Source organism: Bacillus rossius, chromosome 5 (assembly GCF_032445375.1).
Source record: "Bacillus rossius redtenbacheri isolate Brsri chromosome 5, Brsri_v3, whole genome shotgun sequence".
NCBI lineage: Eukaryota > Metazoa > Arthropoda > Insecta > Phasmatodea > Bacillidae > Bacillus > Bacillus rossius.
In genome coordinates this window covers 38,159,804-38,185,897 of record NC_086333.1, presented here as the reverse complement: position 1 = coordinate 38,185,897, position 26,094 = coordinate 38,159,804, and the positions used below count along the sequence as shown (strand labels likewise).

General features: G+C 37.3%; 1 protein-coding gene across 1 annotated transcript in view; it reads right to left on the bottom strand.

The window, feature by feature from the left end:
• Window positions 1–930: 930 nt before the first annotated feature.
• The window catches only part of LOC134532351 (MAM and LDL-receptor class A domain-containing protein 1-like), a 41,405-nt gene continuing 16,241 nt past the window's right edge, over window positions 931–26,094 (bottom strand). The window contains exons 3-5 of the mRNA XM_063368779.1: window positions 21,244–21,426; window positions 14,824–14,958; window positions 931–1,115 (exon numbers count right to left, since the gene is read on the bottom strand). Coding sequence (XP_063224849.1) covers window positions 946–1,115; window positions 14,824–14,958; window positions 21,244–21,426 — 488 coding nt within the window. The 3' untranslated portion in view covers window positions 931–945. The remainder of the gene's footprint in view (window positions 1,116–14,823; window positions 14,959–21,243; window positions 21,427–26,094) is intronic.

Sequence of the window (26,094 nt, the reverse complement as noted above, 5' to 3'; positions counted from 1 at the left end):
AACTGACCAAGGACTATAAAGTAAACAATTAAGAAAGATGTAGATTATGTCAAACAACTTTGTATACAATTAGGCTGATTTTATTTTTCCCTACGTTCAGAACCGAAGTGTTTTACCTCTTTTGGTACTAGAACCCCTTATATCACTATACTATAGTGATATTCAAGCTCCTAACATAATAACTTTGCGGTCATAATTATGGAATCATCTTAGAGAATAATCTTAAGCAAACATATAACCCTTGGCTCGAACGATAATTATTATTTTTTAAATGATAATTACGATGTGCGAGTCGGGACTCTAAACGCATTTGATATAAAAACTTAGTTTGGTTTTGTTTTATTTCTCTAAACGTTATAAATTCTATCAAAAGCAATATTTTTTTCATAACCTAACAAAAACCAAGTGTATTGGCAAGGGTCTGGATTAAGGAAGACTAAGTGCGTCTCAGGCTGAAGTCCATACGCCTATTCATGCAGGGTTTTATACACGTTGGAAGGGTGGCATGCATAATTTGCTAGGAGGGGAATGGCCAGCCATGGCAGCGATTTACGTCATGTCTAACCACCCTGCTCTCTTAACTCTAGACAATAACTAGTTACGTTTGGCCCAGGTAAAAGCCTGCACGGACACAGGGGGAAAACCCTGGGCACATTCATACTGCGTAAAAATAAGTAAAGCATTGAGAAAGGATGTTAAATACAGGACAAAGCAGGATAAAGAAGGATGGTCGGGGCAGACAGAGGCCACCACGCAAGGAGCGGGGGAACTTTCACATTGCCATCCACTTTGGACTTGGGGGGTAATGGATTTTTTTTTTTTTTGGAAAAGGCCGGGGGGGGGGGGGTGACTTCTGTTGTTTCCCACCCGGCTGCCAGCCATCCTAACAAAAGGAATGTCTAAGTATCCACAAGCTTCATGGAAACTCTGCGGGTCACGTGCAGACTAGGACACGAGCGAGAAAGTGGTCGGTGCACTTGCCTGGAAGGGCTCGTCGGTTCCGTTGAGCGGAAAGAAGCCGATCAGCCACGCGTCTTCCTGGTGACCGTCCAGCTGGAAGACTGGCCCCAGGTCCTGCCCCGCGCTCTCGGGCCTCACGTACACTCTCAGCGAACCTGCGAACACTCTCGCCTGCTGGAAGCACTTGCAGCCTGGCACACTGTGCAAAACAGCTAGCCTTTGTAAACGAGTGCCAAGCAATTGTGTGTTTTTAACGGCACCAAACGGTTATTTTTGTTTGATTGGACCACTTTTGTAATGCGAAACAACGCTTTTTTGTTTCGTGAGCTGAACACAAAAGTTAAATATTCAAACTGGGATAAAGAGAGTTTTGCTTTAAAATGAATTTGGTAGAAAATTTTAAACTTTTCATATAAGTGTTCGGTTATATCAAACAGTTATTTCTATAAGAATAAATAAAAAACACTACTTAGACAAACCGAAATTGTTTTAAGTTTTCAATTTTTTTATCTGCATAGGGATATTTGCAAGTAAATTATATATTGTGTAGCGTTTAGGTCCGCTACTTTCGAACTGCGCGCGTCATCGCGGGCCTCCGGCACTCCGCTCTCCTCATCGTTCTCCCTCCTCTTCCTCCCCTCCTAGTGTTTGTTCAATTTGTACTCGTTCCCCCCACCCTTTCAATCTGCGCATGCGCACGCTGCGGCGCGAGTTTATAAAATCTGCGGCAGACATGATGAGGGTCTTCTTCTACTGGTAGCCTTGGTCAGGCTTAGTCGTCAGCAGTTGCTGACCAGTTGTTAATTTCACTAGCATGTAGTCCGAGAGCTTCGACTTAGTCTTCGTGCGTGTGCGACCTCAGGGGAGAAATGTAAGTTGAATCGAGTTGTCAGTGAGGCGGTGGCCCTCACCCTAATGTAGAATCAGTTATCTTTTAATTTGTTCTGTCTAAATTCCTTTTCGGCCGCCACCATCAAAAATTGTTTGGATTTCTGCTTTAAATTTAAATTTAACTTAATTTGCGTTTTTCTGTTTGTAACTGTCTTCCCCTGAGACGTCATCGCACGTATTTGTTTGTTAATGCTTTTTAAAGAATAATGAAACTTCTTTCTTCCGTGTACCTGCACTTTGCAGTAATTTTGTAAATGTAATTTTTGGTGTTATATAACTCCATACGTGGAAATTATGTCCCTCTTTGACGATCGTTGATTGGATCGTTCACTGTGTAGCCGGCCTACCCATGCAAATTATAATTGTCAACTAACTCGTTTTGTCAGAAATGTTAACGTAATATTTATTGTGTATTAATATTGAATTTGTTCTTGCTTTTTGTATTTAACTTTGCATTGGTTAAACGTAACTGTATCTGAATATTAACGTAATAGTAATTATGAATTAATATTGAAGTTGTTCATGCTTTTTGTATTCAACATTGTCAGAAATGTTGACGTTATATTAATTTTGAATAAATATTGAATTTGAATAAAATGTCTGTGTACCTGAAACCTTTTACCTTGATTACCCAACAGCTCCAATCACGTAATCCGCAGTCCTAGCCAGGCTCTGGTCTTCCTTCAATCCCCAATAGGCCCCCACCTATTACAATTGTATCGACTTATTTTAAGTGGCTATGTTAAGGCGAGCCGCATTGTATGCCACTTAACCACATCATTTCTTATAGGACTTAAAAGCGAAGTATACAGTTAGTGTTAAAATTAACGTAGAATATAATTTTAAAATTTCCATTTTTTATTTTAAAGTATAATATATTACTTATATAAATATTTGTATTTTGATACGATTTAAAATTAACGAATAAAAATGTTCTCAGATGTCTCAACCACCGAACTCTATAGCACTTTCTGTTGTGTAAGCATTTTAAAATATATTGCAAGGTGAGGGCAGGGTAGCAGGGTCTCAGAATATCTCCATACCTGGCGTAGGAGATATTAAGTGTACAAAGCCATTTGGCTAGATAGTGAAGAATGTCCAAGAAAGACACCTGGGAGCATGATTGTGTAGTAGATGAATTAGATATTTTTATGAATGTGAATGAAGTTTCTTTTTCCACAGAAAATTAAAAAAAAAAAAATCCCTGCAACTCTAAGAACTCAGCATTTATACAATGTGCTATATTTCGTATAACTTATTGTACTCCGTGTTTCTTATGACAAGTACCATCATATTGTATCCTACCATTTGTAAACTATTGTATCTCGCAAATTGTATCCTGCCGATAGTATCCTACTATATCCTACCAAAATTGTTACAATATCCTACCAAAATGATACCAATCGTATCCCAACATCGTCTCTTAACAAATATGTCCTACTAATCTATCTTAAGATATATTACCAATCGTATACTACGATATTCTACCAATTGTATCCTACCATATCCTACCAACCATATTCTGTCATATCCTACCATACCATAAAAATTATATCCTACTGCAGCCTATCGATCGTAACATACTTTATACTACCAGTCATATCCTGCTAATCAGATCCTATTGTACATCATCGATCGTATAATACTGTATAACACACAAAACTTATCCTACAAATTATAACCTATCGTATCGCATCGATCCTTCTATCATTTTATCCTACTGATATCAGTAAAACAGAATTATCTCAGTTTTAATTTTTAGATGTAGTTTACTGAACTCAACCTTGCAATGTATCCTTCTTATATCATTGTATCCTACTAGTCCCAGCATAGCATATATTCCAATAATTTTTCTAGCAATGTTTTACACTAATCTCATTCAAGCAGAAAACCCAAACAATTATTATGTAATCAAATCCTATAATAAACACAATCCTCATAATATTACAATCTTTACATCATATCCAGTAGAAGCATGACTAATATTTAATAACATGCATAGTACTTTTTTAAATTTGACTTTTTAACATAGGGTTTCAAGTATAAAATATATAGTTTAACTCTATATACCAGGTAAGCCAGTGTTCCATATATCCATGGACACTTGAAGCAACAAAAGCTTCAGTGTAGTTATGTACGAATGCTAATAATAAAAGGCATAATCATTTCATCTTAAATGGATTTATTTAGTTTACTAAAAAATTACATCAAATAAAAAAATATAGTTTTTAATCAACATATTATGCATATCTTAGTTCATGTAATATAGTTCGTGTTTCTTTTTGTGATGGATAAATTTTCAGCATTTTGCAAACCAAGTATAAGTCTTAACTTGTTTACCAAAATGTTTAGATCTTCCCACAACATGTACTAATCTATTTCTTCTGCTGCTATATTCCTTACATTATTATATTACAGTTTTTAAAAAATCCAAGTCTTAATCACTGAGACAAGTCTCTCAGTCATATTTAACACCATGATCCCATAGATCATGATCACCATCATCATTAACATCAACCATTACCATGAAATTTCTACTTATCTGATTATATCGTTTCCGCATATTTATTCTAAGAGCTTCATCACAATCTTCTGATGTGCTAGCTTCTAATTCTTCTGTTTTGCTCACATTTTCTGTAAAGCTGTTGTTGTCGTGGTTTCCAGTATTATTATTTAATCCCTCAACTTGCATAACAAAAAATCCATCAGTGAATTGTGTAGGAAGGTCAACACCTTCATGTCTCATATTAGGAATTTTGACAAAATTTTCTTCCTGTAGTAAGAAAACTTGTTTCCATGTCTTCGATGCTGGAATCTAATTACCTTTCAATGAAGGCGATGCAGATGTCCAATTTACCAATCCCAGTTACATTCGATGCAAACACTGTCATTTTATCAGTGCTATGCATGTATTTAAATATTAGTCATCCTTCTAAAGGATATGATTTAAATATATTAGGATTATGAGTATACTATGTATTAAAGGATATGATTGTATAGTAATTGTTGGGTTCTCTGCTTGAATGAGATTATTAGAAACCATTGATGTAAAATTTTTCGGGATGTACTGCTGTGCTAGGACCAGTAATGTACAATTATATAAAGAGGATACATTGTTAGGTTGAGCTCATGAGGCTGCATTGTGAAAAGAAACACTATGGTATTCTGTTTCGTTGAGATCAGTAAAGTAATAGAAAGTTCGATAAGATACGATAGAAAACATTTAGCAGGATAATATTGGTAGGTTATATTAGTATACGATCTGTGAGTTACGATAGGATTTGAATAACAGGTTTATGATTGGTAAGACACAATGGGATACTGTGTTAGGATATGGTAAGATATGATTGGTAGGTTATGGTATGATATAATAAGTAGGATAAAATTGGTAGGATATGATGTTAGAATACTATAGTATAAGTTCGGTAGAATATGGTAGGATATGGTTGGTGGGTTATGGTTGGATATAATCTGCAGGATAGGTTTAATACGATACAGAAGGATTAGATCGGCAAATACGATTGGCAGAATACGATAGGATACGTTTGATTTTTACGGTAGGATACGATTGGTAAGTTGTTATGGTAGGACACGATATGTAATAAACAATTGTTAGGATACGGTAACATACGATCGGCAGATATTGGTATGCGATTTTAGGCTAAATAATGTGCCTGTAATTATTAGTATTTAGGTTGTATCTTCTGTTTTTAATAGATGGTATTTTAACAATAAGCATAAAGTGTATGGTCACTATAAGACTCTTTGGTCGAATATTTTTTTTTGTAGTTGGAATATTTTTAGTGGACATGCTTACAATAGTAATCGTAAATTAAATCAAGTTTACGCTGTACTGCAGGTCTCGTAGTCTTATAACCGTGTAATATGTCTTTAAGCAAGCTTAAAGTATTTTGAATATATCCACACTACAGGATGTTCTGCTTTGGAGTTTCTCGATCTACATGCTTGTAATTATTTTTCTTGGATGTATTGCATACATGATATTTATAAATAATACGTCGTGGTTCCGAGATACTTGGCCTATATTCTTGACACTGAACATGACTTGTTTGAAAGGCATACAAAGTACCGGTGAACAAGGTCTCGTGGTTAGGAGATGCTTTACCTGTGTGCTTGCAGTTGGTACTCTAGTAGTAATAAGGTGCACTGAATATGGCTTCCTTAGCAAGTATAATAACAGTAGCAATTTTATTCAGCCTGGGCAGTAGCCTTGTATAGTCATTGTTAATAGTGAGGATTATTAATTTGCTTACCGAAAGATATTGTGCAAACATTTTTAAATTTTTTTAAAGCCGAAATTACGTTTTTCCATTGACCAAGTATCGAATCAAGGACATGAATCGATCGAAACAATCGAAATATGAATAATACATTTTTAAAATGATTTTTTTTGGTTATTTTTCCGTATTGTTTGGTTAATTATTACAAATTTTAAATATAGCCGTCAATTTGACCGTCAAGATGGCGTACGCGACAATAGTTGACTGTCTGGTGATTGATAGTACTACACTCTATTGGGTAAAAAATAATCCAAGAAGACAGCAGCGAATTCTAGCAGATATAAACAATAGGTGGATAAAATATTGCTGCTTGGAGTAATATATATTCCTCGGTAGTAGGGGTGGGGGTCAGTCTGCTCCAAATCCCCATGGAGGAAGGGCCTGTCACCAGTTTTAATCTTTTGAAATAGCCAGAATTTGAACCGAGGACTACAAGGTTTAGATAAGTGCATTTTCATTAAATATTTTTAAAATTATAACTTAATATTTTTATAAATTTTAAATAATTTTTAAGATTTTTTGGGTATTGATTGCGAATTTTAATAATGGCGGACTTGTCATAATTTAAAATGGTGAAATCCCAAATGGCGGAAAGGTATGTAATCCAAGATTGCATAAAGATATAGAAAAAATAGTTACTGTGATTTCATCATACAAGACTGCGAAATCCAAAATGACAGCCGGATCAAGGTCATACAATATGGTGACCGGGATCAAGGTCAAAGGTAAAATGTCGAGGTCATTCAAGGTGAGCGCCATGACGCCACATTCCAATATGGCGGACGGCACTACAGCACCACAACCTTAATCGTGTCCTTGGAGGCTTGGACCAACATTTCTGTATACTAGGTACTTTGGTACTAGGACGTCACAAAGCATAAATGCCCTGGTAAGTATCCGAAACCAGTATACTGTAAGCATTTTTATAGCGATACACTTGCGTTCGTTCAAATGTAAAAATTTGCAATTTTTTTACGTGATTGTTTCAGTTCCGTTTACAAAATAAAAAAAAATTATTCAGCGCGGAGTCCGACTTAAAAGAGTTCTGTGTTCCGTTGCAAACACGGAAGGAAGTCAGACGTGTGTGTGTGCTGTGGACCCGATGATGGGTGTTTCGAGAGTTCTGTCAATTCGTCAGGTAGATCCTTGTGAGTTCATGTTCCAAGCTAGTTAGACCTCTGGAATCCTCGCAACTGTTACATTGGTGACGTCTAAGGCGAACATCTGAGCGACGTATCCACGGCCCGGTACGCCGCCTCCTCAGCCCCGTCGAGAGAAACAAAGGGCCCAGGGGCCTCCTCCGTGTTATTTAATGTTCTACTTTCAAAACCCATCAGTTTTTAACAAATAAATCCAAATACTATAAACATTACCGTGTTTAAGAAAAAAAAATCAAGTTCTTGGATCTTCGTTAGTTTTTATATACATATTTCTATTTAAAAAAAATAAAACCATTAAAACTAAAGCTTTAAGATAGTCCAGATTTTTCGAAATTTTTTTTTTTTAAATCAATCTGTATTATCTTATACTTGAAGTAAATAATGTTTATCTTATGTGCTTATTTTTTGTTGTTATTTTATTTGTGCTAGTGATTTGTTGAATAAGTTTTATTTTATTTTATAGTACTTGTAAGTACTTTTCGTTTTTATAGGCTCTAGTTTTTATTAAGCTTATCATGCATGTACCTACTTTGTAAAGATTTGTGTGATTAAGTGTGAGACAAGGCGGCACTCCTTAAATTCACCACATTAAAAATAGGACAAAATAAATAAACGTTGTCTACGCATACAGCATGACTGGTAATGTCTCCTATGTATAAGGTTAGCTAGACCAGCGGTTCCCAAACGGTGGGTCGCGACCCTCTAGTGGGTCGCGGAATGGTTGCAGGTGGGTCGCGACTCGATCCTAAAACCATCAGAAACCATCGAATAAACCATCATAAAAGATAAGAAAAATCTAAACATATCGAATTGTGTGCAAACACATATCTGTTGTTAAATAAATAACTGTTTTGCTACAAAGTGCTTATATTTTGTCAACTATTTTAAAATCAGAACACAAATCGTTTATCAATAATCAATCGGTATCTTAAAAAAAAGCATGTATATGTAGATATATATTTTTGCAATATTTGATGGTAAATTATATATACATAAGGGATATATGATACTAATATAGTTTTTTACTCCACCATGGACCGATAGACCGAGAAGGTATTCCTGTAAGGAAAGGGGGTCGCCAGCTGAAAAAGTTTGGGAACCACTGAGCTAGACATCCCATACTCGTCCTAATAGGGCATTAAGAACGCTGTGGAAGCTCGCCCCGGTCCCCACGCGCCTGCAGCGGACGCACAATCTGGCGGCGCAGGGCGCAGCGCCGGAAGCCCTTCCTGCGACCCTGATACAGCCGCCGGCCGCGCTCTTGGCACGTCGAGACTCCCCGGACCAAGAATGAACGGCTCCGCAGAAGCGGAATCGTGTTGCCGATCCTTCGACGCAGGCGTCGGCGAGGTCAAGTATTGTGTTTGGGATGGACAAACCCAGCTTGAAAATACAGCCAATGTCACCGTTCCAAAGGTATCATGCATGATAGGTAGCAATCAGGGCACTAACATCCCCGAACGTCAAGGTCTCAAAAAAATTATATAATAAAATCTAGATATTTTCTTGGTATCTCAAAAATATTTCATGCAAGTTAAATTTTTAAATTACGTTTATTTTAGCAACACATCACCCGCTCTTAGCGTGCTACATAGTATGCCAATTCTTAATTTATTTATTTCGTCTTCCGGAGGGGCTCGAGTCCTCCCACTAAGCCATTTGGTCGTTTATTTCGTGCGAGGCTGAGGGAACTGGCTGGCGTCTGACTGGCCAATTCAAGCCGTAGTGGTTGATTTTAGCTCTGGACAAAACTTAGAGAAAAAGTGCTGCCTTTTCTGTTTCTGTATTAGACTCGTGAAAAAGCTTTAATATTTGGAATTAAAGCAATATTGGCGTTTTTGATATTTTGCCACCAAGGGCAGCAATAATGATAGAAATTTAAAAAAAAAACGATTCGTTGCCTGCTCTGTTATTTTTATCGTCTACAACGAGGCCTAAAAGAGGCCTGCCTAGTCAGATGTGTATTTGCGTTAGTGAAGCGGGATGATAAGTACGATCCCGCTGGTATTTCTAGCGCGGTATCGCCTCTAAGCGCAAGGATTTGAACTACAGCGCAGTATTCTCATCGTACAAACGGCAACTGTGAGATATGAGTGTTAGATATAACATTATATGACGTAGAAATGAAGATAAAGGTGTAATGCAAGTCCAATGAGTGCTTACAAGAATTTGTAGCGGGAGTTTCATGCCAAAAAAAAAAAATATTATTAAAACACGTGTTTTAGCCATTTCCACTCTTCTAAAAAAACAGATTTGAAAACGAAATACGGAAACTTAACTACTAATCCGCCATCATCGCATTCTGAAATGCTTATCGCAAACAGACACCACTCGGACGTCTTGAGAAGTTGTTGAATCGCGTGATTATTCCTGAAACTCTGCTCACGATGTAGGTGGGGGTCTTAAAGATGGTAATACAGTGACACAAACAAGATATGCTGGAACAGGAGCCAAACCAGAATGCTTCTGGAAAGATTTCTGGAAACCATAAAAATCTGAAAAGAGGATGACCTGACCCGTGCCATCTGGAACGCGAGTATAGTGCGTTACCACTGCGTCCTTTATCTCTATCGTGAATACACGTGAGGCGGTAGAGATAGCACATGTTGTTTGGAAATCCCCGTCAGAGCCGCTGGAAAGTTCGGCCCTACAGTCGCTGTCTGGCAAGCAGCGTTTCGCTATCTTACTAAACACATACTACATCTCGGGTACACATGTGACGAATTCTGCATACAGATACAAAATATTTACATGATAACTTATCAAGTTGTACACACAAGCTACAAATATTTACTCTCGCTGGTACTCATTACATGACATTCTGTATCAATGTTATATATATTTGCGTTCAGGAGGCTGGTAACTACTGCTGTCTATCGGCAGATGTGACATCAGGAAACCATCACCGCAAGTGTGTCCATATATGTATAAATATACATACACACAAATACTAATTGTGGTAGGTCCACTACGGGTGTAACTTTTTCTTTTAAAGAATTGTCAATTTACAAGGCAATAGTGTATTTTTACAGAAATATTGAGTTTTTAGAATATAAACCAACATTTGGTGTAAAACTACACGATATTGTGGTAATTTTATACGAGGACTGTTGCCTGAGAGACACACAGAGATAAAAAGTGAGCAAATATACACATGCTAATAGTGTTTTAAAATACATAGCCTACTGTTTGTGTAAAATTACGCACACACCGTAAGAGTATATTGTTATCAAAACAACTTTTTTATTTTATATTAATGAAAATTTACTAGGACATTGTGGGTGTAAAACTATTATAAGAATCGTAATTTAGCGTTTGAATTTTGAAAAGTCTCTACTCCCGCTCTAGTGAACCCTGAGATATGAGTGTTTATTCATTAGAACAAATGTGTTCCTTTTTATACTCTTAGGAATAAAATATTGGAAACTTATAAAAATGAGTTAGGTGCTTTTGTATGTTTAATAGCACTATGAAACATGATTTTCTATGATTCTCTGATCTTAGGTGTTCCTAAAGAATTTGTTCTTTGCTCTGATTCCAGATCTGCAATACGTTTTTTTTCCTATCCCATACAGTTTTTTTTTGCAAATTGAAAAAAAAAATAACCCTTTTTTTATTTGAACGTAAATTTTACAAAGGAAATTTTCATTGCGAGAGGGAAATTTTATTTTGGTAGGACGAAATAGTTGGCAACACTTTTTACACCCAGCTGGCTTTAGGAGTAAAACAGTAATTCATTGTTTACATGCTGAAGTGTGAGGTTATATTTGAGAAATGAGTTCCGTAAGTGTTTAAATAACGCAAACGTGTTCTGTTTAATTTGTGGTAGTTATGTAACTGCTAAGCAAACACAAGACATTAGTAGTTTTGTGAGAAATGTCTATTATTCTTAGGTACTTCGGCATAAAGCTTGTTGATCAAGACAAAAACTGGGCACCGCACAAGGTATGTCGTACATGTGTCGAGGGACTGAGACTTTGGAAAAATGGTGCAAAAACAATCAATGCCCTTTGCAATTCCAATGGTTTGGAGGGAGCCACAAAATCATATTAACGACTGTTATTTCTGTATGATTAACGTTCAATGTCATAACTCAATAACTAAGAAGGACATAAAATTTCCGAACATTCCTTCGGCCATACGACCAGTTATACACTGTGAATATCTTCCTATCCCAGTTCCACATCCCGTTCTCGAAAATGTGCTACAGTAGAGCAGTTCAGAAAATGAATGTGATTATGCTGATTATTACAAGTCCGAAGAAAATTCTGCGCCAAAATTATTCACTCAAAATGAACTCGTGACTTAAATCTGACAAAGGATGCTGCTCAATTGCTTGGATCAAGATTGAAAGCAAAAAATCTCCTACTACCTGGAGTTTCGTTCTCTTGGTATAGGACTGGAGAGAAGGAATTAATACAATTATTTAAAGAAGAAAACTCTCTGGTTTATTGTGGTGCTATTGAGGGTTTATTGTATTTCTTTAACGTCACTTTCGATCCAAGTGAGTGGAGGTTATTTATAAACTCGTCCAAAAGTAGTCTCAAAGATGTGATTTCCATAATGGAAATTTATTGGTTTATTACCTATTGCACATTCAGTTCATCTCAAGGAAACATGAAAATCTCAAAGTTCTCCTAAAATGCGTGAACTATGAAAAACATTCTTGGACAATTTGCGGTGATATAAAAGTTTTTGGTATGCTACTTGGTCTACAATCCGGCTACACAAAAATGCCGTGTTTTATTTGTGAATAGGACAGCAGAGCCAAAAAAACACTTGAAGCAGACAGACTGGCCCAAAAGACATAACCCTACAACCCGGTTCACAGAACATAATAAATATACCACTTATTATCCTCTTCACATTAAACTCGGATTAATGAAGCAGTTCACTAAATAACTTCCAAAATAAGGTGACTACTTCCAGTATTTTGTAACAAAATTTCCAAAAATATTTTATGCGAAACTGAAATAAGGGGTCTTTGTGGGACTGCAGATCAGAAAATTAATGAAAGATGGTATGTTAGAAAATATAATGAATCCTGTAAAAAAAACGCCTGGGTTTCATTTAAAGAAGTTGTGGCCAACATTTTAGGTACGTAACAAAAATATCCAGAGTACAAAATAATAGTTAAAGAAATGTTGGCGGATTTCATGAAATTAGGATGTAACATGACTGTGAAATTTCACTTCTTACATTAACATATTGATTTTTTTCTCTGCGAATCTCGGCGCTGTCAGTGAAGAACAAGGAGAAAGTTTTCACCAGGACACAAAGGGCACGGGAAAGAGATACCAGGGAAGGTGGGATGTATGATGTGGACTACTGCTTCATGCTTAACAGAGATGGCACTGCTGAAGGAAGAGAATCGAGGATGAGAAGTTTCAACCCACGTCAGAAGGATCTTGAAGTGAAATCAGCGAAGACGATGAATTAAATTGTCAGATACCGTTGTGTTTTCGTAACATTCATAGAACTTTAAAGTGAGTATAATGTATTATACTAATGTCTACTGTAATGCAAGTGCATTGCAATTTCATACTGGGTTATAACTTACACGACTTTTAAATGAAACTCTAATAAATTGTACACTGTTCAAATATTGCATTTACTTAAGGGATTTTATTTATTCCTGGTCTTAACAAGCGTTTGGGAATGCTAAAAGGTGCATAACTTCTTTAATACTTCGTTTATAATTAAGATTGTAGCAAATAATTTAGATGATAATATAAATAAATTATTAAAAGTGAAACCATTCAAAAGAATTACGTTACAAGAGAGGAAATTGGCGAACACTTACTTTATTTTAAGTTTTCAGCAATTTTTTCTCTATAAACGTAACATATTTTAATGGTTTCAATTATAATAATTCATTTACATAATTATCTAAATTATGTGCCATTTTGACTGGTATAGAGGAATGTTTATATTTATCAATCGTATTGTGGCAAGAAATTGTCTAGATGTAATTCCTGCTTTAAAAATTGATTAATACTATTAATTATGTCACTAACAAAAATTGTAAATAAAAATGTGTCATGATTATAATAGTTAACTAATTTTTTTATATAACCCTTATTTATTTATGTCACAAATTGCTAGTCAGATGTCACGTGATAATCATTTGTTTTTTACTTACTAACACTACCATCAGATATAGGATGCATTGTAAAATGTCAATGGCAGAAATTAACAGTACGATTGCAATTGTGAACCGACTTTGCAGACGTCGTGTGCACAGTCGTGCGCATGGCCTGCTTATGTACTCGCTTATGTTTTTTTAATTGTGAACCCGGCCTAAAGCTGGCAACACACTATCTTTTTTGACTATTCTTTCAACTATTTTTCTTAGAGCGTGTCTCTCAATAATGCACTAAATAAATTTATAAAAATCAAATATGTAGACAATTGATCTAGAATAAATCACCGAGTAGAAACTGGCAGTCGCTCCGGTTCAAACGCATGACGTAACACGGGCTAGCAGGAAACATATCAACGATAAGGGCTAAACTGGCACGCTCATCAAGTGCCCCCTCGCCTCTGCGTGAAGTGATATGAGTTGGCGAGCGATATTTCTATCACGATGATGCATGGACGGAGCGAAAGCGGTGACCGTACTTTGTTTTTGTGAACGCAACAGAGACAAACGTTTACTTTACCCACAGTATTTTGATGTACCATTATTATAATATTTATTTTAGAAATAATTTTTTTCAGAAAAAAACTATTTTAGACATTTTAGCACTGACAAGAAAACATTTATGACATCGGGAGAAATAAAACGACACAAATTTTACATAAAAAGTTTTGAAAATGATTTTCAAATCCATTTTCCACAGCATACTTTTCAGTAGAATTTAAATATCGAATGAGTTTGTTATGCTTTAGGTCTTCGTTCCATAGGTAGGTGGGACCTTTAAAACATGTATAGGTACTTATGTTTTTAAATATATCAAATTATGTGCCTACATTTTTTGTGCCTCTCAACCTTCAGACGGTTAATATAATGTGTGCTGATTTATATTGCGATTTATTAAAACATACGGAACAAATTCGCAATATAATGTGAAATTATAGTTGTATATACTTCTAAAAGTCCATGTTTTCTATTTTTTCTTTGCTTTCCTCGCTCCAAAATAAATAATTTTCTTTCTCATCTAAGTCTATGACTGATGAGCTGTGAATGGAGTTAGAAAAATATTTACTTACAGATGCTGTAATTGGAGTTGGAATAAATTTACTTACAGAGGCCTATATACACACTATCATGAACAAACAAAATGTTTATCATACGCGTTAAAATTTTGCAACCAAGCAGTTTGAAAACTATACTTTTATCAAGAAGAGAAAAATTGAGATGTATTCTCATTTAGTGATGAGGTACATTTTGTAAGAACGGTTTACTCACAACCACATCAATGAATATTCACTAGAAAAATGTGCGAATTTTAACTTGGATGATTTATTAATTTGCACTTTTGATAGTGAAATAGTAGACTGCGACCTACCTGTGGTAGCTCCGTACATGTGGTACCAGAAATAGACGCAGGAATGATTGGATAGTGCAGGACTGAACACAGGTGAATACAGCGATGCAGTGTCGCCTTCTTTGCCTGTACTTGATTCGATGTATAGGTAGTGACCTGGAAAACAGAACTCATTGTTAGTGAAAATACTTTTCTATTGTTTAACATTGCGTGGTACAGCTGCAGCCAATAGATCATTGGTGTCGGAGCCTTGCTCTGGTTCTTCTTAAAGCATTTGGAACCAAGCTAAATTGCTGGTTATGAACACAGCCAACACGAAACGTCAACACATACCTAACTGGGCCAACATAAAAATAACTGACGGGAGCTAGTTCGCCTTCACAAGAGGCCACTTGCAGAGCCAATCAGTGGCGCGTTAGCAGTGCCACTGGCATTATGAAGTGCGAAACTCTTTCATCTCAGAGTGCTGTGAAACTTCTTAACAGCAGCATAGTTTCAACGGATTTTGAATCTCAACCTGATTTTGTTCATTTTGCTTCGAAGTAAAATAAGAGGCAGGAATCTGTAGAGTCATCCATTGTTTAAGTTGTAGTTACAAAGAATTTCCTCTTGTGTCTACTCCAGTATCTTAATAAAAAGTTGTACTACAGCAGTGACTGGGATAACCTTAAAATACGATTTAAGTTGTTTGTAAGAGATAAGACGGCGCATTTAATAAATTAAACAAAATGATCCGAAAATTTAATACTTTCAATTTTTTATTTAATTATAGATCTGATATAGAAAACAAAAGACAAATTTAATATTCTGTTACGAGGATACTAGAGGCGAGGCAACGAGGCAGGCGCGCCGGCCAGCGCAGTGGGGAAACCAGGGCCAGGGGAGGCCCCATCTCCCGGACAGGTAGCGCCCGTCCTGGAATGATCGGATAAAGAACGGCGCCTCTCTCCCTGTCTCTCCGATGTTCGGCAGCATGTTCCCAGAGCCCCGTCTGCGTGAACTGGCGTAACTAGGACGCCATTGTTCTAGCAGCTTCGGGTGACAAGTCGGCGATTCTGATGACGCGACACTTCTGAAGGCTACGAGGCGTTTCCAGGTTGGGACCTGGCAAGTGTTGAAGACGGAGGCCGGTCTGCGGCGAGTAGTGCGGGAGTGAGAGAGACTGGTGGCGTACACCGGTGGATCCTCGGAGTGAGCTGCGTGGAGCGAAGTGAAGGGGTTGAGTGACCCCTTGGCGAGCGAAAGCGGACGGCGAGTGACGGGCTTCGTGTGCGGAGACTGGTGCATCGGAGACCGTGTTGTGTGTGCGTCGAACGGATGAGCAGTGCGAGGCAGTGTGTTGGGACGGAGGTGCGCGGCAAGAGACGAACAGTAGAGAGAGCCACTGACGAGCCGAGATTCAGTAGAGAGAGTAAAATGTGGACTAAATGAAAAAAGTAATTTATTGTGGACAGAAAGATAAATTGTTATAGCGAAACTGATAGTGTAAATATTCAATAACAAATTAACATATAACTAATTATTTTGGTTATCCGTTCCAGCCCTATTTTCCTTTTTGTAACAATGTAATGATATGTATATCCAAATTTACTATAAAACTTTATAAATAGTGCATAGTTTAAACCAAAATAACTTTTTAAAGTCAAGTTTTAAGTTAAGTTCATGCGGAGGAATATTAACTTATTATTATCAAAAGTATGCTCAATGAATTTTCTGATTGCTAGGCTAAGTTAAGTTCGTCGTTTAGTGTATTTTGTAAAATTAAATATATATATCTCCATTATGTACTAAAACAATATTTTGTATTTGGCTAATAATGATTTATTTTAAATGAAGTCACACAGTCGAAGAGGTTAATAAAACATAAAAAAGTAATATTAAAATGAAATTAATTTTTGCTATTTTGTCTTGGTAGTTGTTTAGTACTTTTTTTTTTAAATGGTGGGAAATTTTGTTTTTCTAGTTTCTTGCCTATGAAAAATCCACTCTGTATTTAACTTTAAAAAAGATGAAATAATGAGAGTTTCTTATAAAATTTAATAACTATATTCGTTTTCTTAAATATTGTCAGTAGTATATAATAGGGCATCCGGGGACAGGCGCCAGGTGAGTGGTGCCGGTGCTGAGTCAATAACCGATTGCTCTGACGTCACGGCGGCCATCTTGGATGGCCTTGACCTTTGACCTTGACCGTGACCTTGACCTTCAAAATTTGCCAAAATGTACCCAAAAATCGTCAAAATTCGCCAAAAAGTCCATTTTTTTGAAAAGAAAAAAAACATTCCGTCAAAAAATCTCAAAAAATTCCACAATTCAAAATTAGGATTTCGAAAAACTTCAAAATACTTTTTGCCTTAGAAAGAACACAATGTCCATATTGAGGCTTAAGCATCCATGTCTACAGCCTCCGGTAAGTCTCTGACATCATCATGGAATATGTCATCATGGAATATGATGTCACAGTTTCAATTTCCGTTATGGCCGCCATCTTGAAAGTCTTTATTTACTATCCGATATTAACGAAAAAACCATTAAAATTTATAAAAAAATTCAATTAATAAAATTTTAATAAAAAATATTTAAAAATTCATACATTTACGACATGGAGCTGGGAGACCGCGGTTCGAACCCGGTGAGAGCAAAAAAAAATAAAAATGGCGACCGATCCTTTCCTCATGGTGGCTGCTAGCATACTGAACCCCACCACTTATGTCATGGTATATATCGTCAGATAGTATGACGTCATGTCCGCCATCTTGAAAATCCGTAATTTTAATGCTAGAAATTCGGGAAAAAATCCAAATTTCATAAAATAAATTGGCCTCAATATACTGATTGATTCGATCGGTTTCCGTCCTTGGTTCGCTCCCTGGGCGATGCAAAAATCTTAATTTTATGTAAAATAATATCAATTTCAATAAATAATGTTCAAAGTCCTAAAAGAAGCATAGTTTCTAAGTCAACCATCATCCTATAAGCCCTTACGTCCGCTATCTTGGATATTTGTATTTATTGACCTAGAAATTCTGGAAAGATCCCAGCTCCATGTCGTAAATGTATGTTTTTAAAATATTTTTTTATTAAAATTTCATTAATTGAATTTTTTATAAATTTTAATTTTTTCCCCATTAATATCGGATAGTAAATAAAGATTTTCAAGATGGTGGCCATAACGGTAATTGAAACTGTGACATCATATTCCATGATGACATATTCCATGATGATGTCAGAGGCTTATCGGAGGCTGTAGACATGGATGCTTAAGTCTCAATATAGACATTGTGTTCTTTCTAAGGCAAAAAGTATTTTGAGGTTTTTCGAAATCCTAATTTTTGAATTGTGGAATTTTTTGAGATTTTTTGACGGAAGGTTTTTTCCAAAAAATTGACTTTTTGACGAATTGTGTCGATTTTTGGCGATTTTTGGGTAAATTTTGGCAAATTTTGAAGGTCAAGGTCACGGTCAAGGTCAAAGGTCATGGTCAAGGACATCCAAGATGGCCGCCGTGACGTCAGAGCAATCGGTCATTGACTCGGCACCGGCACCACGCGCCTGGCGCCTGTGCCCGGATGCCCTATTATATACTACTATTGTCACGTTACCAAAGTAAATGATTCTTTAACCTTTTGAACTTCTATTTAAAATATCATGGACCAGTGGCGTAGCCAGGATTTGTGTATAGGGGGTGTTAAGAAGCATACCCCCCCCCCCCCCCCCCCCCGCCGTATTAAAGTGGGTGGTCCGGGGGTCCTCCCCCGGGAAAATCTGGATTTTAAGGTGTAAAATAGTGCTATTTTAGCAGTTTTCGGTACTTAAATTTAAATATTGTAATGGTAAACTTTTTATTAATTTTAATATGAAATTTGTTTGAGTGATGAATAAGAAATTAATTAAAGATTTGGTGCTAAGGGAGGGGGGTTTGAACCCCTAACCCCCCCCCCCCCCACCACTGGCTAAGCCCCTGTCATGGACCTTGTTAAAACGTGTTTGTTGCAGGTTTTGGAGAAGCGATCATAATTTGGCTTGACCCTATGATTGTATTTAAAACAGGAACTTGATGCTATAGTATTTTTATATTTATAAATACAGTCTCAGTTACATGATTAATAATTTTACTCACGCAATGATCGAGTGCAAAAATTTAATTCACATATACTTATTTACATTTAGTGCTCGAAATTTATGTAAAATACGACTGTTAAAAGCTTGTTTGAAAATTTTAGCAATAAATATTAATTTCGAGATGTTCGGTACCTAAAACTTGCCGAGTTCGAAGCGACATCATCAAAATAACAGCTACAATTACAGATGGTGGTTATAAACCTAACAGATAATTTATTTATATTATTGTAGAGTTTGTAATAAAGAGTAGCATCAAATATATGCAAGTCTAATTAAAGTGGAAATAAAAAAAGGACTATTTACGTGTTCTAAAATTGTCACAAAATCCACATTAACCCTGGGTCTAAAATTGTGTGATATCCTCCTAACCTCAAAACCATCAATATTGTATTCCACAGTTACCGTGAATATTATATCCATTATACGTCTATGAAGCATTCAAATTGTACTTTTAAAATATTTTTCTTGGATGTAAGACTAGAATAAATTTTAATACATATTCCAAGCCCATGAATGTTACAACAAATTTTTCGTAACATGAGTGTAATATTACTTGTACAAACATATTGTTACGTGTAAAACTGCACGTTTAACTGTAAGAGTCCGCATGTAGTTTTGTGAAACCACTTCCTTGATATATCCCCATAGCTACAATGGAATTTACTTGTAACTTGTACACAGGGGGTGGTCTAGTCTACATGATTACGTGGTAAGTGTGTTTAATCGGTTTTTTCCCTTCAGCTAATTGTTGCGCCATATTGGTTAGAGGCCCAAAACATTGGCTGAAGTGTAGTGTTTTTATTGTAGAAACAGTTTTAAATGTCATATTTTTTTATGAAAGTGACTGCTTTTTAACGACGAAAATTATAATTTATACTTACTAACAATCAGTTGACGTTATTTCAGCAATGTTTTGGGCTTGACAATACGACGGTGTTATATTGTGACTTGAACTTCGTCACCGCATGCCGTCTCCCGACAATTACTAACACCACTGTTAGAAATTACAGTGCCTATACTTACGGACTTTCCTTCGAAGAATGCACCTCAAGCAAACGAAAAGTATTTCGTAATTTCAAATAGGAGAGTCTTCGTAGGAACTAAGCTGGATTCAGACTTCAGAGTTTCGTGTTCGATTGTGTTAAGGGTAATCAGGCACGTGGAAGAAGGAAGAGTTTTTTGAAGCGAAACTTCTTTGCTCAGGGGACAAAAATTTTCAACCGTTACGAAAATTCCGATCGAATGTGGGGAATAGTTAGGTACGTGGCGGGGGAACCGGTAGAGGAGTAGAATGCGTCATCGACGACGCTATTCCAACGCATGCACTAACGATCGAGGGGGAAGGTGGCAAGGGAGATTGGGACAGGTACGTAGCATAGCAACACTATATGCTAGTTGTAACGGCGGGAAGGGGAGTCGGCAGGGGAGAGGTAGAAATGACGTAGCAGTGATGCAAAGGAATTCTCGAAACGCTGCTCGTGTTTTCTACTCCTCAGTAATTTTTTTCTTTTTCATTTGAGAATATGCCTTCATCCTTACTATTCTCAATCATTATCTCTTGTTCAATAAAAAAAATACTAATAATGTATCCCTAACAATATCTAATAAGCACAAGTTTCACATCTGTCGCGCGTGGACTCCACAAGTTATTGAATGTTTGTTTACTTTAACCAAGATTATCCTTGTGTATTCATATTCAAAGTAAGCGAACAAAGTTCCTGCTCGTGAATCAACGAAGATAAAAGAAAAATTTACGAAGATCTCTAGATGATTTGTAACCAGTACTACTTGTAGAGTCACGAAGTACAGTAAAAAATTGGGTGAATAGGATAGGTTTGCAACATTATGTTATGAAACATTACATAGCAGAGAAAATTATACATTGTTCTGGTCAGTGGCGTAGCCAGGATTTGAGTAATTGGGGGGGGGTGTTAAGAAGCATGCCCCCCCCCCCCGTATTTAAGCGGGGGTCTGGCCCCCGGGAAAATTTGGATTTTAATGTGTAAAATAGTGCTATTTTAGCAGTTTTCGGTTCTTAAATTTAAATATTGTAATGGTAAAAATTTTATTAATTTTAATATGAATTTTGTTCGAGTGATGAATAAGAAATTAATTAAATATTTGGTGCTAAGGGAGAGGGGGGGGGGGGTGTTTGAACCCCTGAAACCCCCCCCCCCCTGGCTACGCCACTGGTTCTGGTAGTTCTAACACATAGTACTACGTATGATACTTTTTCATCTTTTTTTTTTTTTTTGGAAGTACGTTACGAAGTGTGTTATTGGACGCTGCTGAGGGCGGGGCCGGAGAGCGAGGACTCACCGCGGCGGCCCGGGCCCAGCGTGTGGTCGAACAGCGGTCCCGTGCCCGCGGCGCGCGACGGGGTGGCCCCGCTGCGGCGCCGCCACGAGTAGCCGCCCTCCGGGTCCACCCGCGCCCCTCGCGCCCAGCCGCACAGGTCCTCCGGCTCGAAGTCGCACCGCGTCCTGGAGCCCCCGCGGTCCGCTGCGGGCAGCGCGACATCCTGCCCTCTCTCTCTCTCTCTCTCTGTCTCTCACGTCTGGCGACTGTCAGTGTAGCTTTATTTCATGTTACCAGTGGCGTAGCCAGGATTTGTGTATGGGGGTGTTAAGAAGCATGCGCCCCCCTCCCCCCCCCCCGTATAAAAGCAGTGGTGGGGGTGGAGGGGGGGGTCTTCCCCCGGGAAAATTTGGATTTTAAGGTGTAAAATAGTGCTATTTTAACAGTTTTCGGTACTTAAATTTAAATATTGTAATGGTAAAAATTTTATTAATTTTTAATATTAAATTTTAGTGATTAATAAGAAATTAAATTTATGATTTGGTGCTAAAGGGGGGATGGAAGGTTGATTTAAACATCTAATCAAATGAATCGCGTTAAAAAGTTAAAAAATTTAAAAATTTTTTTTTTGCTTTCTTATTTATTATAATCACATCTTAAAATATCTAATAAGGTAAAACGATACAGTTAGTTGTTTTTGATGATCGATCCCCAAAAATATCTTCCCTTAATTTTTATCGATTTATGAATTTCACTTGGCGTATTATTTATTATTATTATAAATGACTAGTTACACTGCAGCTAAAAATGAACTAATAAACATATGACTAAACTGAGAACACAATTATTTACTTTATGAATTCTTATCTATCCAGACATTTCGCTTTTTATCTGCAAGTATTTCCCTACACAGTTTGGTCCTTTTAGCAGTTAAGAAATTTCGTAAAGAAACATGCAATACAATGGTATACTTTCTGAACAGTTTCTCGTGTTGCCCAACAGTGAACAGTATATCTTTCCCTCGGCCGTGTCGGAGTGCGGCTGCGCCTACACTGCAAGCAGTACGACTGAAACAGCTCACACTGGGATTCAAACCCGTTTTTACCAAATCTCTCACTCATTATCATAGCCTATTCTAACCTAACCTAGTCTAACCTAACCAAATCTAACCTACCTAACCTTTGTGGCAGTCCTGCAATGACATTTTTCGGCGTTAGTGTATTTCGGCGTTGTGATACACAGCAGTTTTCTAGCTGTCGGCGTTGTGGTCAATTTGGCATTTCGGCGTTAGTGTATTTCGGCGTTGTGGTATTTCGGCGTTGTGGTATTTCGGCGTTGTGGTGCGTCCCCGGGCGGGCCCGACCTCACCACCCCTTGCTCCTCCCCCCCCCCTCACTCCTTCCTCGCCCCTGTCATCTATCCCTTAGTGGCCTGGGAATCCTGCGGGCTTTCCGAGGCCGCCACGTGGGTTGACGAGCTATTCACGCCACTGTTCTGGACGCTTCGGGCGTCCGGTCGGCCCGGGATGACGCGACATGTCACAGCCACTTCAGTCCATTCCAGAAAGACGACCAACTGGTATAAAAGCGGCCACGCCGGACTCCGAAAGTGAAGTTAAGTGCGAGTTTTGCGAAGAGGGCGAGAGACAATACCCCCCTCCCCCATCTTCCCCAACCAAACGAGCGGCGCATGTGCGGGGCGACGGGACCGTGAGAGTGCGACCGAGTGGCGCGAGACTGTGTGTGTGTGTGTGTGGACAGGCGCAGGGTAAAGGGGCGAACCACCGTTGAGCCTGGCTCCAGTGAGGAGTGCGAACTGTGGACTAGACAGATATTTAGTGATTTGTGAACAGACATTTTTAAGTGCGATGATTAAATGAGTAATGTAAATATTAGCTGCAAATAATCAGTATATAATTTATTATGCTATCATTAACAACCGTGTTTCCCCACTCGTAACAATATGCATTAAAGTTAGTGTACTTGTCCACAGAGAACGAAATATTCAACACATTTTAGACAGGATCATACACATGTGGGGAGATGGAGGGTACACTCCCTACCCCCCTTTATTTTCTAAGTCCTAAAAAATATATCATTGTCAACAACAAATTAAAATAACTTGAAAGAAAACTGTAGGCAAAGAGGTCTCTCCATCCCTCAAGACTCCACAACCATTTCCGAAATGAAATTCTGTGTATGCTCCTGATTTTAGAAACTTGAAAACAACCAAGTCTATGAACAACAATGTAACAACTATAAGAATTAAGTTTTTTATGTGTAAACATCTTAATTCTTGGTATGCGGCATTTAGTATGAATAACTTCGTAAGTGAAATGGAAGTCGCTTAGAAAGAAAATGTGTCCCTAAACACGGTGGTGCCACCTGCTGAAGTCTCAGAAATATCGAAAAATTGCGGATCTACGTGATTCATCCGTTTATATTAACTTTCGCGAACATCGAGGGATGTACTAAGCTTATTGGTGTACTAAACTAAAATTTATAATAGTAAAAATATATTTTAAAAAATTACGTTATAATTTATAGTCATAAACAGAAATAATGACAACTTATAACATACTCATTACAATTTTAAAAATCCTTTGTTAGCATTAAAATGTAGAGATAGTGCATCGCTCGTCATACTGTAGAGACACAAAAATTTGTTAGCCTAGATATATTCGACGCCATGTTGAATAAAATAATTTCTAGGTTGAATTGTTACTGTTACATCTTAAATTTTGATTCAGCTCAATAAGTATAAGGTTTGTTTGTGGGAAGTATTTTCAGACTGATTTCTGCCAATTAAGCAAAAAAAAAAACACACACACACACATACTTGGATTTACATTATGGGTTCTAAAATGTTACCTGTTAATTTTATTTAAAGTATCTTTTAGACTGCAACTTTACTTAACAGATAACACAACGTTTTTCATTCTTTAGATAACCAACAAAATGTTAAATATCTTATTTACCATGATTTATTCCAAAACAATTTTACTGGATAGTAAATTGTAGGGATTTTTATAGTTGCGATTATATTTTGTTATAAGTTTGAAAAGTGTTCCAGGATACATTCAATACCAGAAAGTTAAATTTGGCACAGCAATATGCTTAGTGCATCCCCCGATGTTCGCGAAAGTTAATATTTACGGGTGCATGTTGATACACGCAAGTCCGTTCTCTTGACGATTTCGGCTCGTGGCTATAGCAGCTTCTGCATGCATGCACATTGACTTCCGACCTGTTAAATTCCCGTTGAGTAATGCGCGCATATTTCATCTCATTTCCGGTGCAAACTAAAATTTCTGCCTCAACGCGCTTAAAGAAATATAGCCTCAAAAACGCAGGTGATGATAATTCCTGTATGGGGGGAAATGTCACATGTTCAGCGTTTGGCATTTACATAAGATGTTCGGCTAGCCCTGAGAAATTAATAATACCATATTGTTAAACAGTGTTATAGTTAGGTTTTTAAAGTTTTTAACGTTTTTCTCCTCAAATAAATACTTACATACATTGATCGCACTCGGCGATCATGGCGACTAAGAATTAATCGGTGGTATATATAAGTAACAAAATTATTGATAAACTACCTGGAGAGGAAACCATCTACAGATCTATTGACACATTGATAACAAATGATGATGCAACTACATACCCTGTTGAGTTTTAAACCCATTATAGTTATCAGGGGTACCGTCACGTAAGTTCGAGCTGAAATGTCGGTGTGCCTATGATACTGATGCGGTGATGCGTAATCTCGATACAACTAGGTTGAGCAATGGCACTAGCATATGCATCACAGAGCTGTAAAAGCATATTGTGCAGGCCACCATTATCACTGGAGGAGCCAAAGGAGAGATAGTACTCACACCACGTAGTCCCGTTATCTCTACAAATTTGCCTTTCCAGTTCAAATGCTTACAGTTCCCTTCGAAAGTGGTATTTTCAATTAGTGTCAACAACAAAAGTCAAAGGATAAACACTAAAAGTGACAGGGATAGATCTGGGCACCCCATGTTTTTCGCACGGACAGCTGTATGTTGGCTGCTCGCTTGTATCGAGAGACTAAAATCTCTACATATATGCAGAAAACAATAAGTGTCGAAACATTGTTTACTGAGACGTATTGCAGTAAATTTTCGACTCTTAAAACACCCCAAAACTATAACAGTATTTTAACCGCTATTCTGAGGCCACCTGTATCATACAGTAACATTATAATCTATTGACAATGTCCGAGAAATGTCTTCCAATAAAGCGGTTATGATAACCGAAATTTTTAAAACATTATTTTTATTTCAGTTCTAACTTAAAAACGGCATTACATGCAACAGTCAAACTTATTGTGATTAAAGTACAAACTCTAAAGTATAACAACAAATAATAAAATTTGGCCAAGTACGAGTCGGACTCGAGCTAAGCGTGGCATAATGTGGTGGTACGGAACTCTTGGTGCGCGAGTCCGACTCGCACTTGACCAGTAGCTATATTTTTTTTTTTTAGTTAAATTTAACTGTTGAATCGCGGGTGAAACAGCTGGGCGCCGCTATTTTTAAAATAAAATGATGGCTATATTATGATTAAAAAATATAATATTGCCCACTTTCGATAAAATTCACCCCATTTTACGGCTGCAAGCTACTTGTATTTTGACTTGTATTATATTTTTACTTATTTTCAACTTTTACTAATTTCTCAATTTCAAAAAATACGAGGGATGTAACGACGTGTGGCACCCTGAGCAGTGGCGTAGCCAGGATTTGTGTATGGGGGGTGTTAAGACGCATGTCCCCCCCCCCCTCCCCGTATTAAAGCCGGGGGGTCCGGGGGTCTTCCCCCCGGGAAAATTTGGATTTTAAGATGT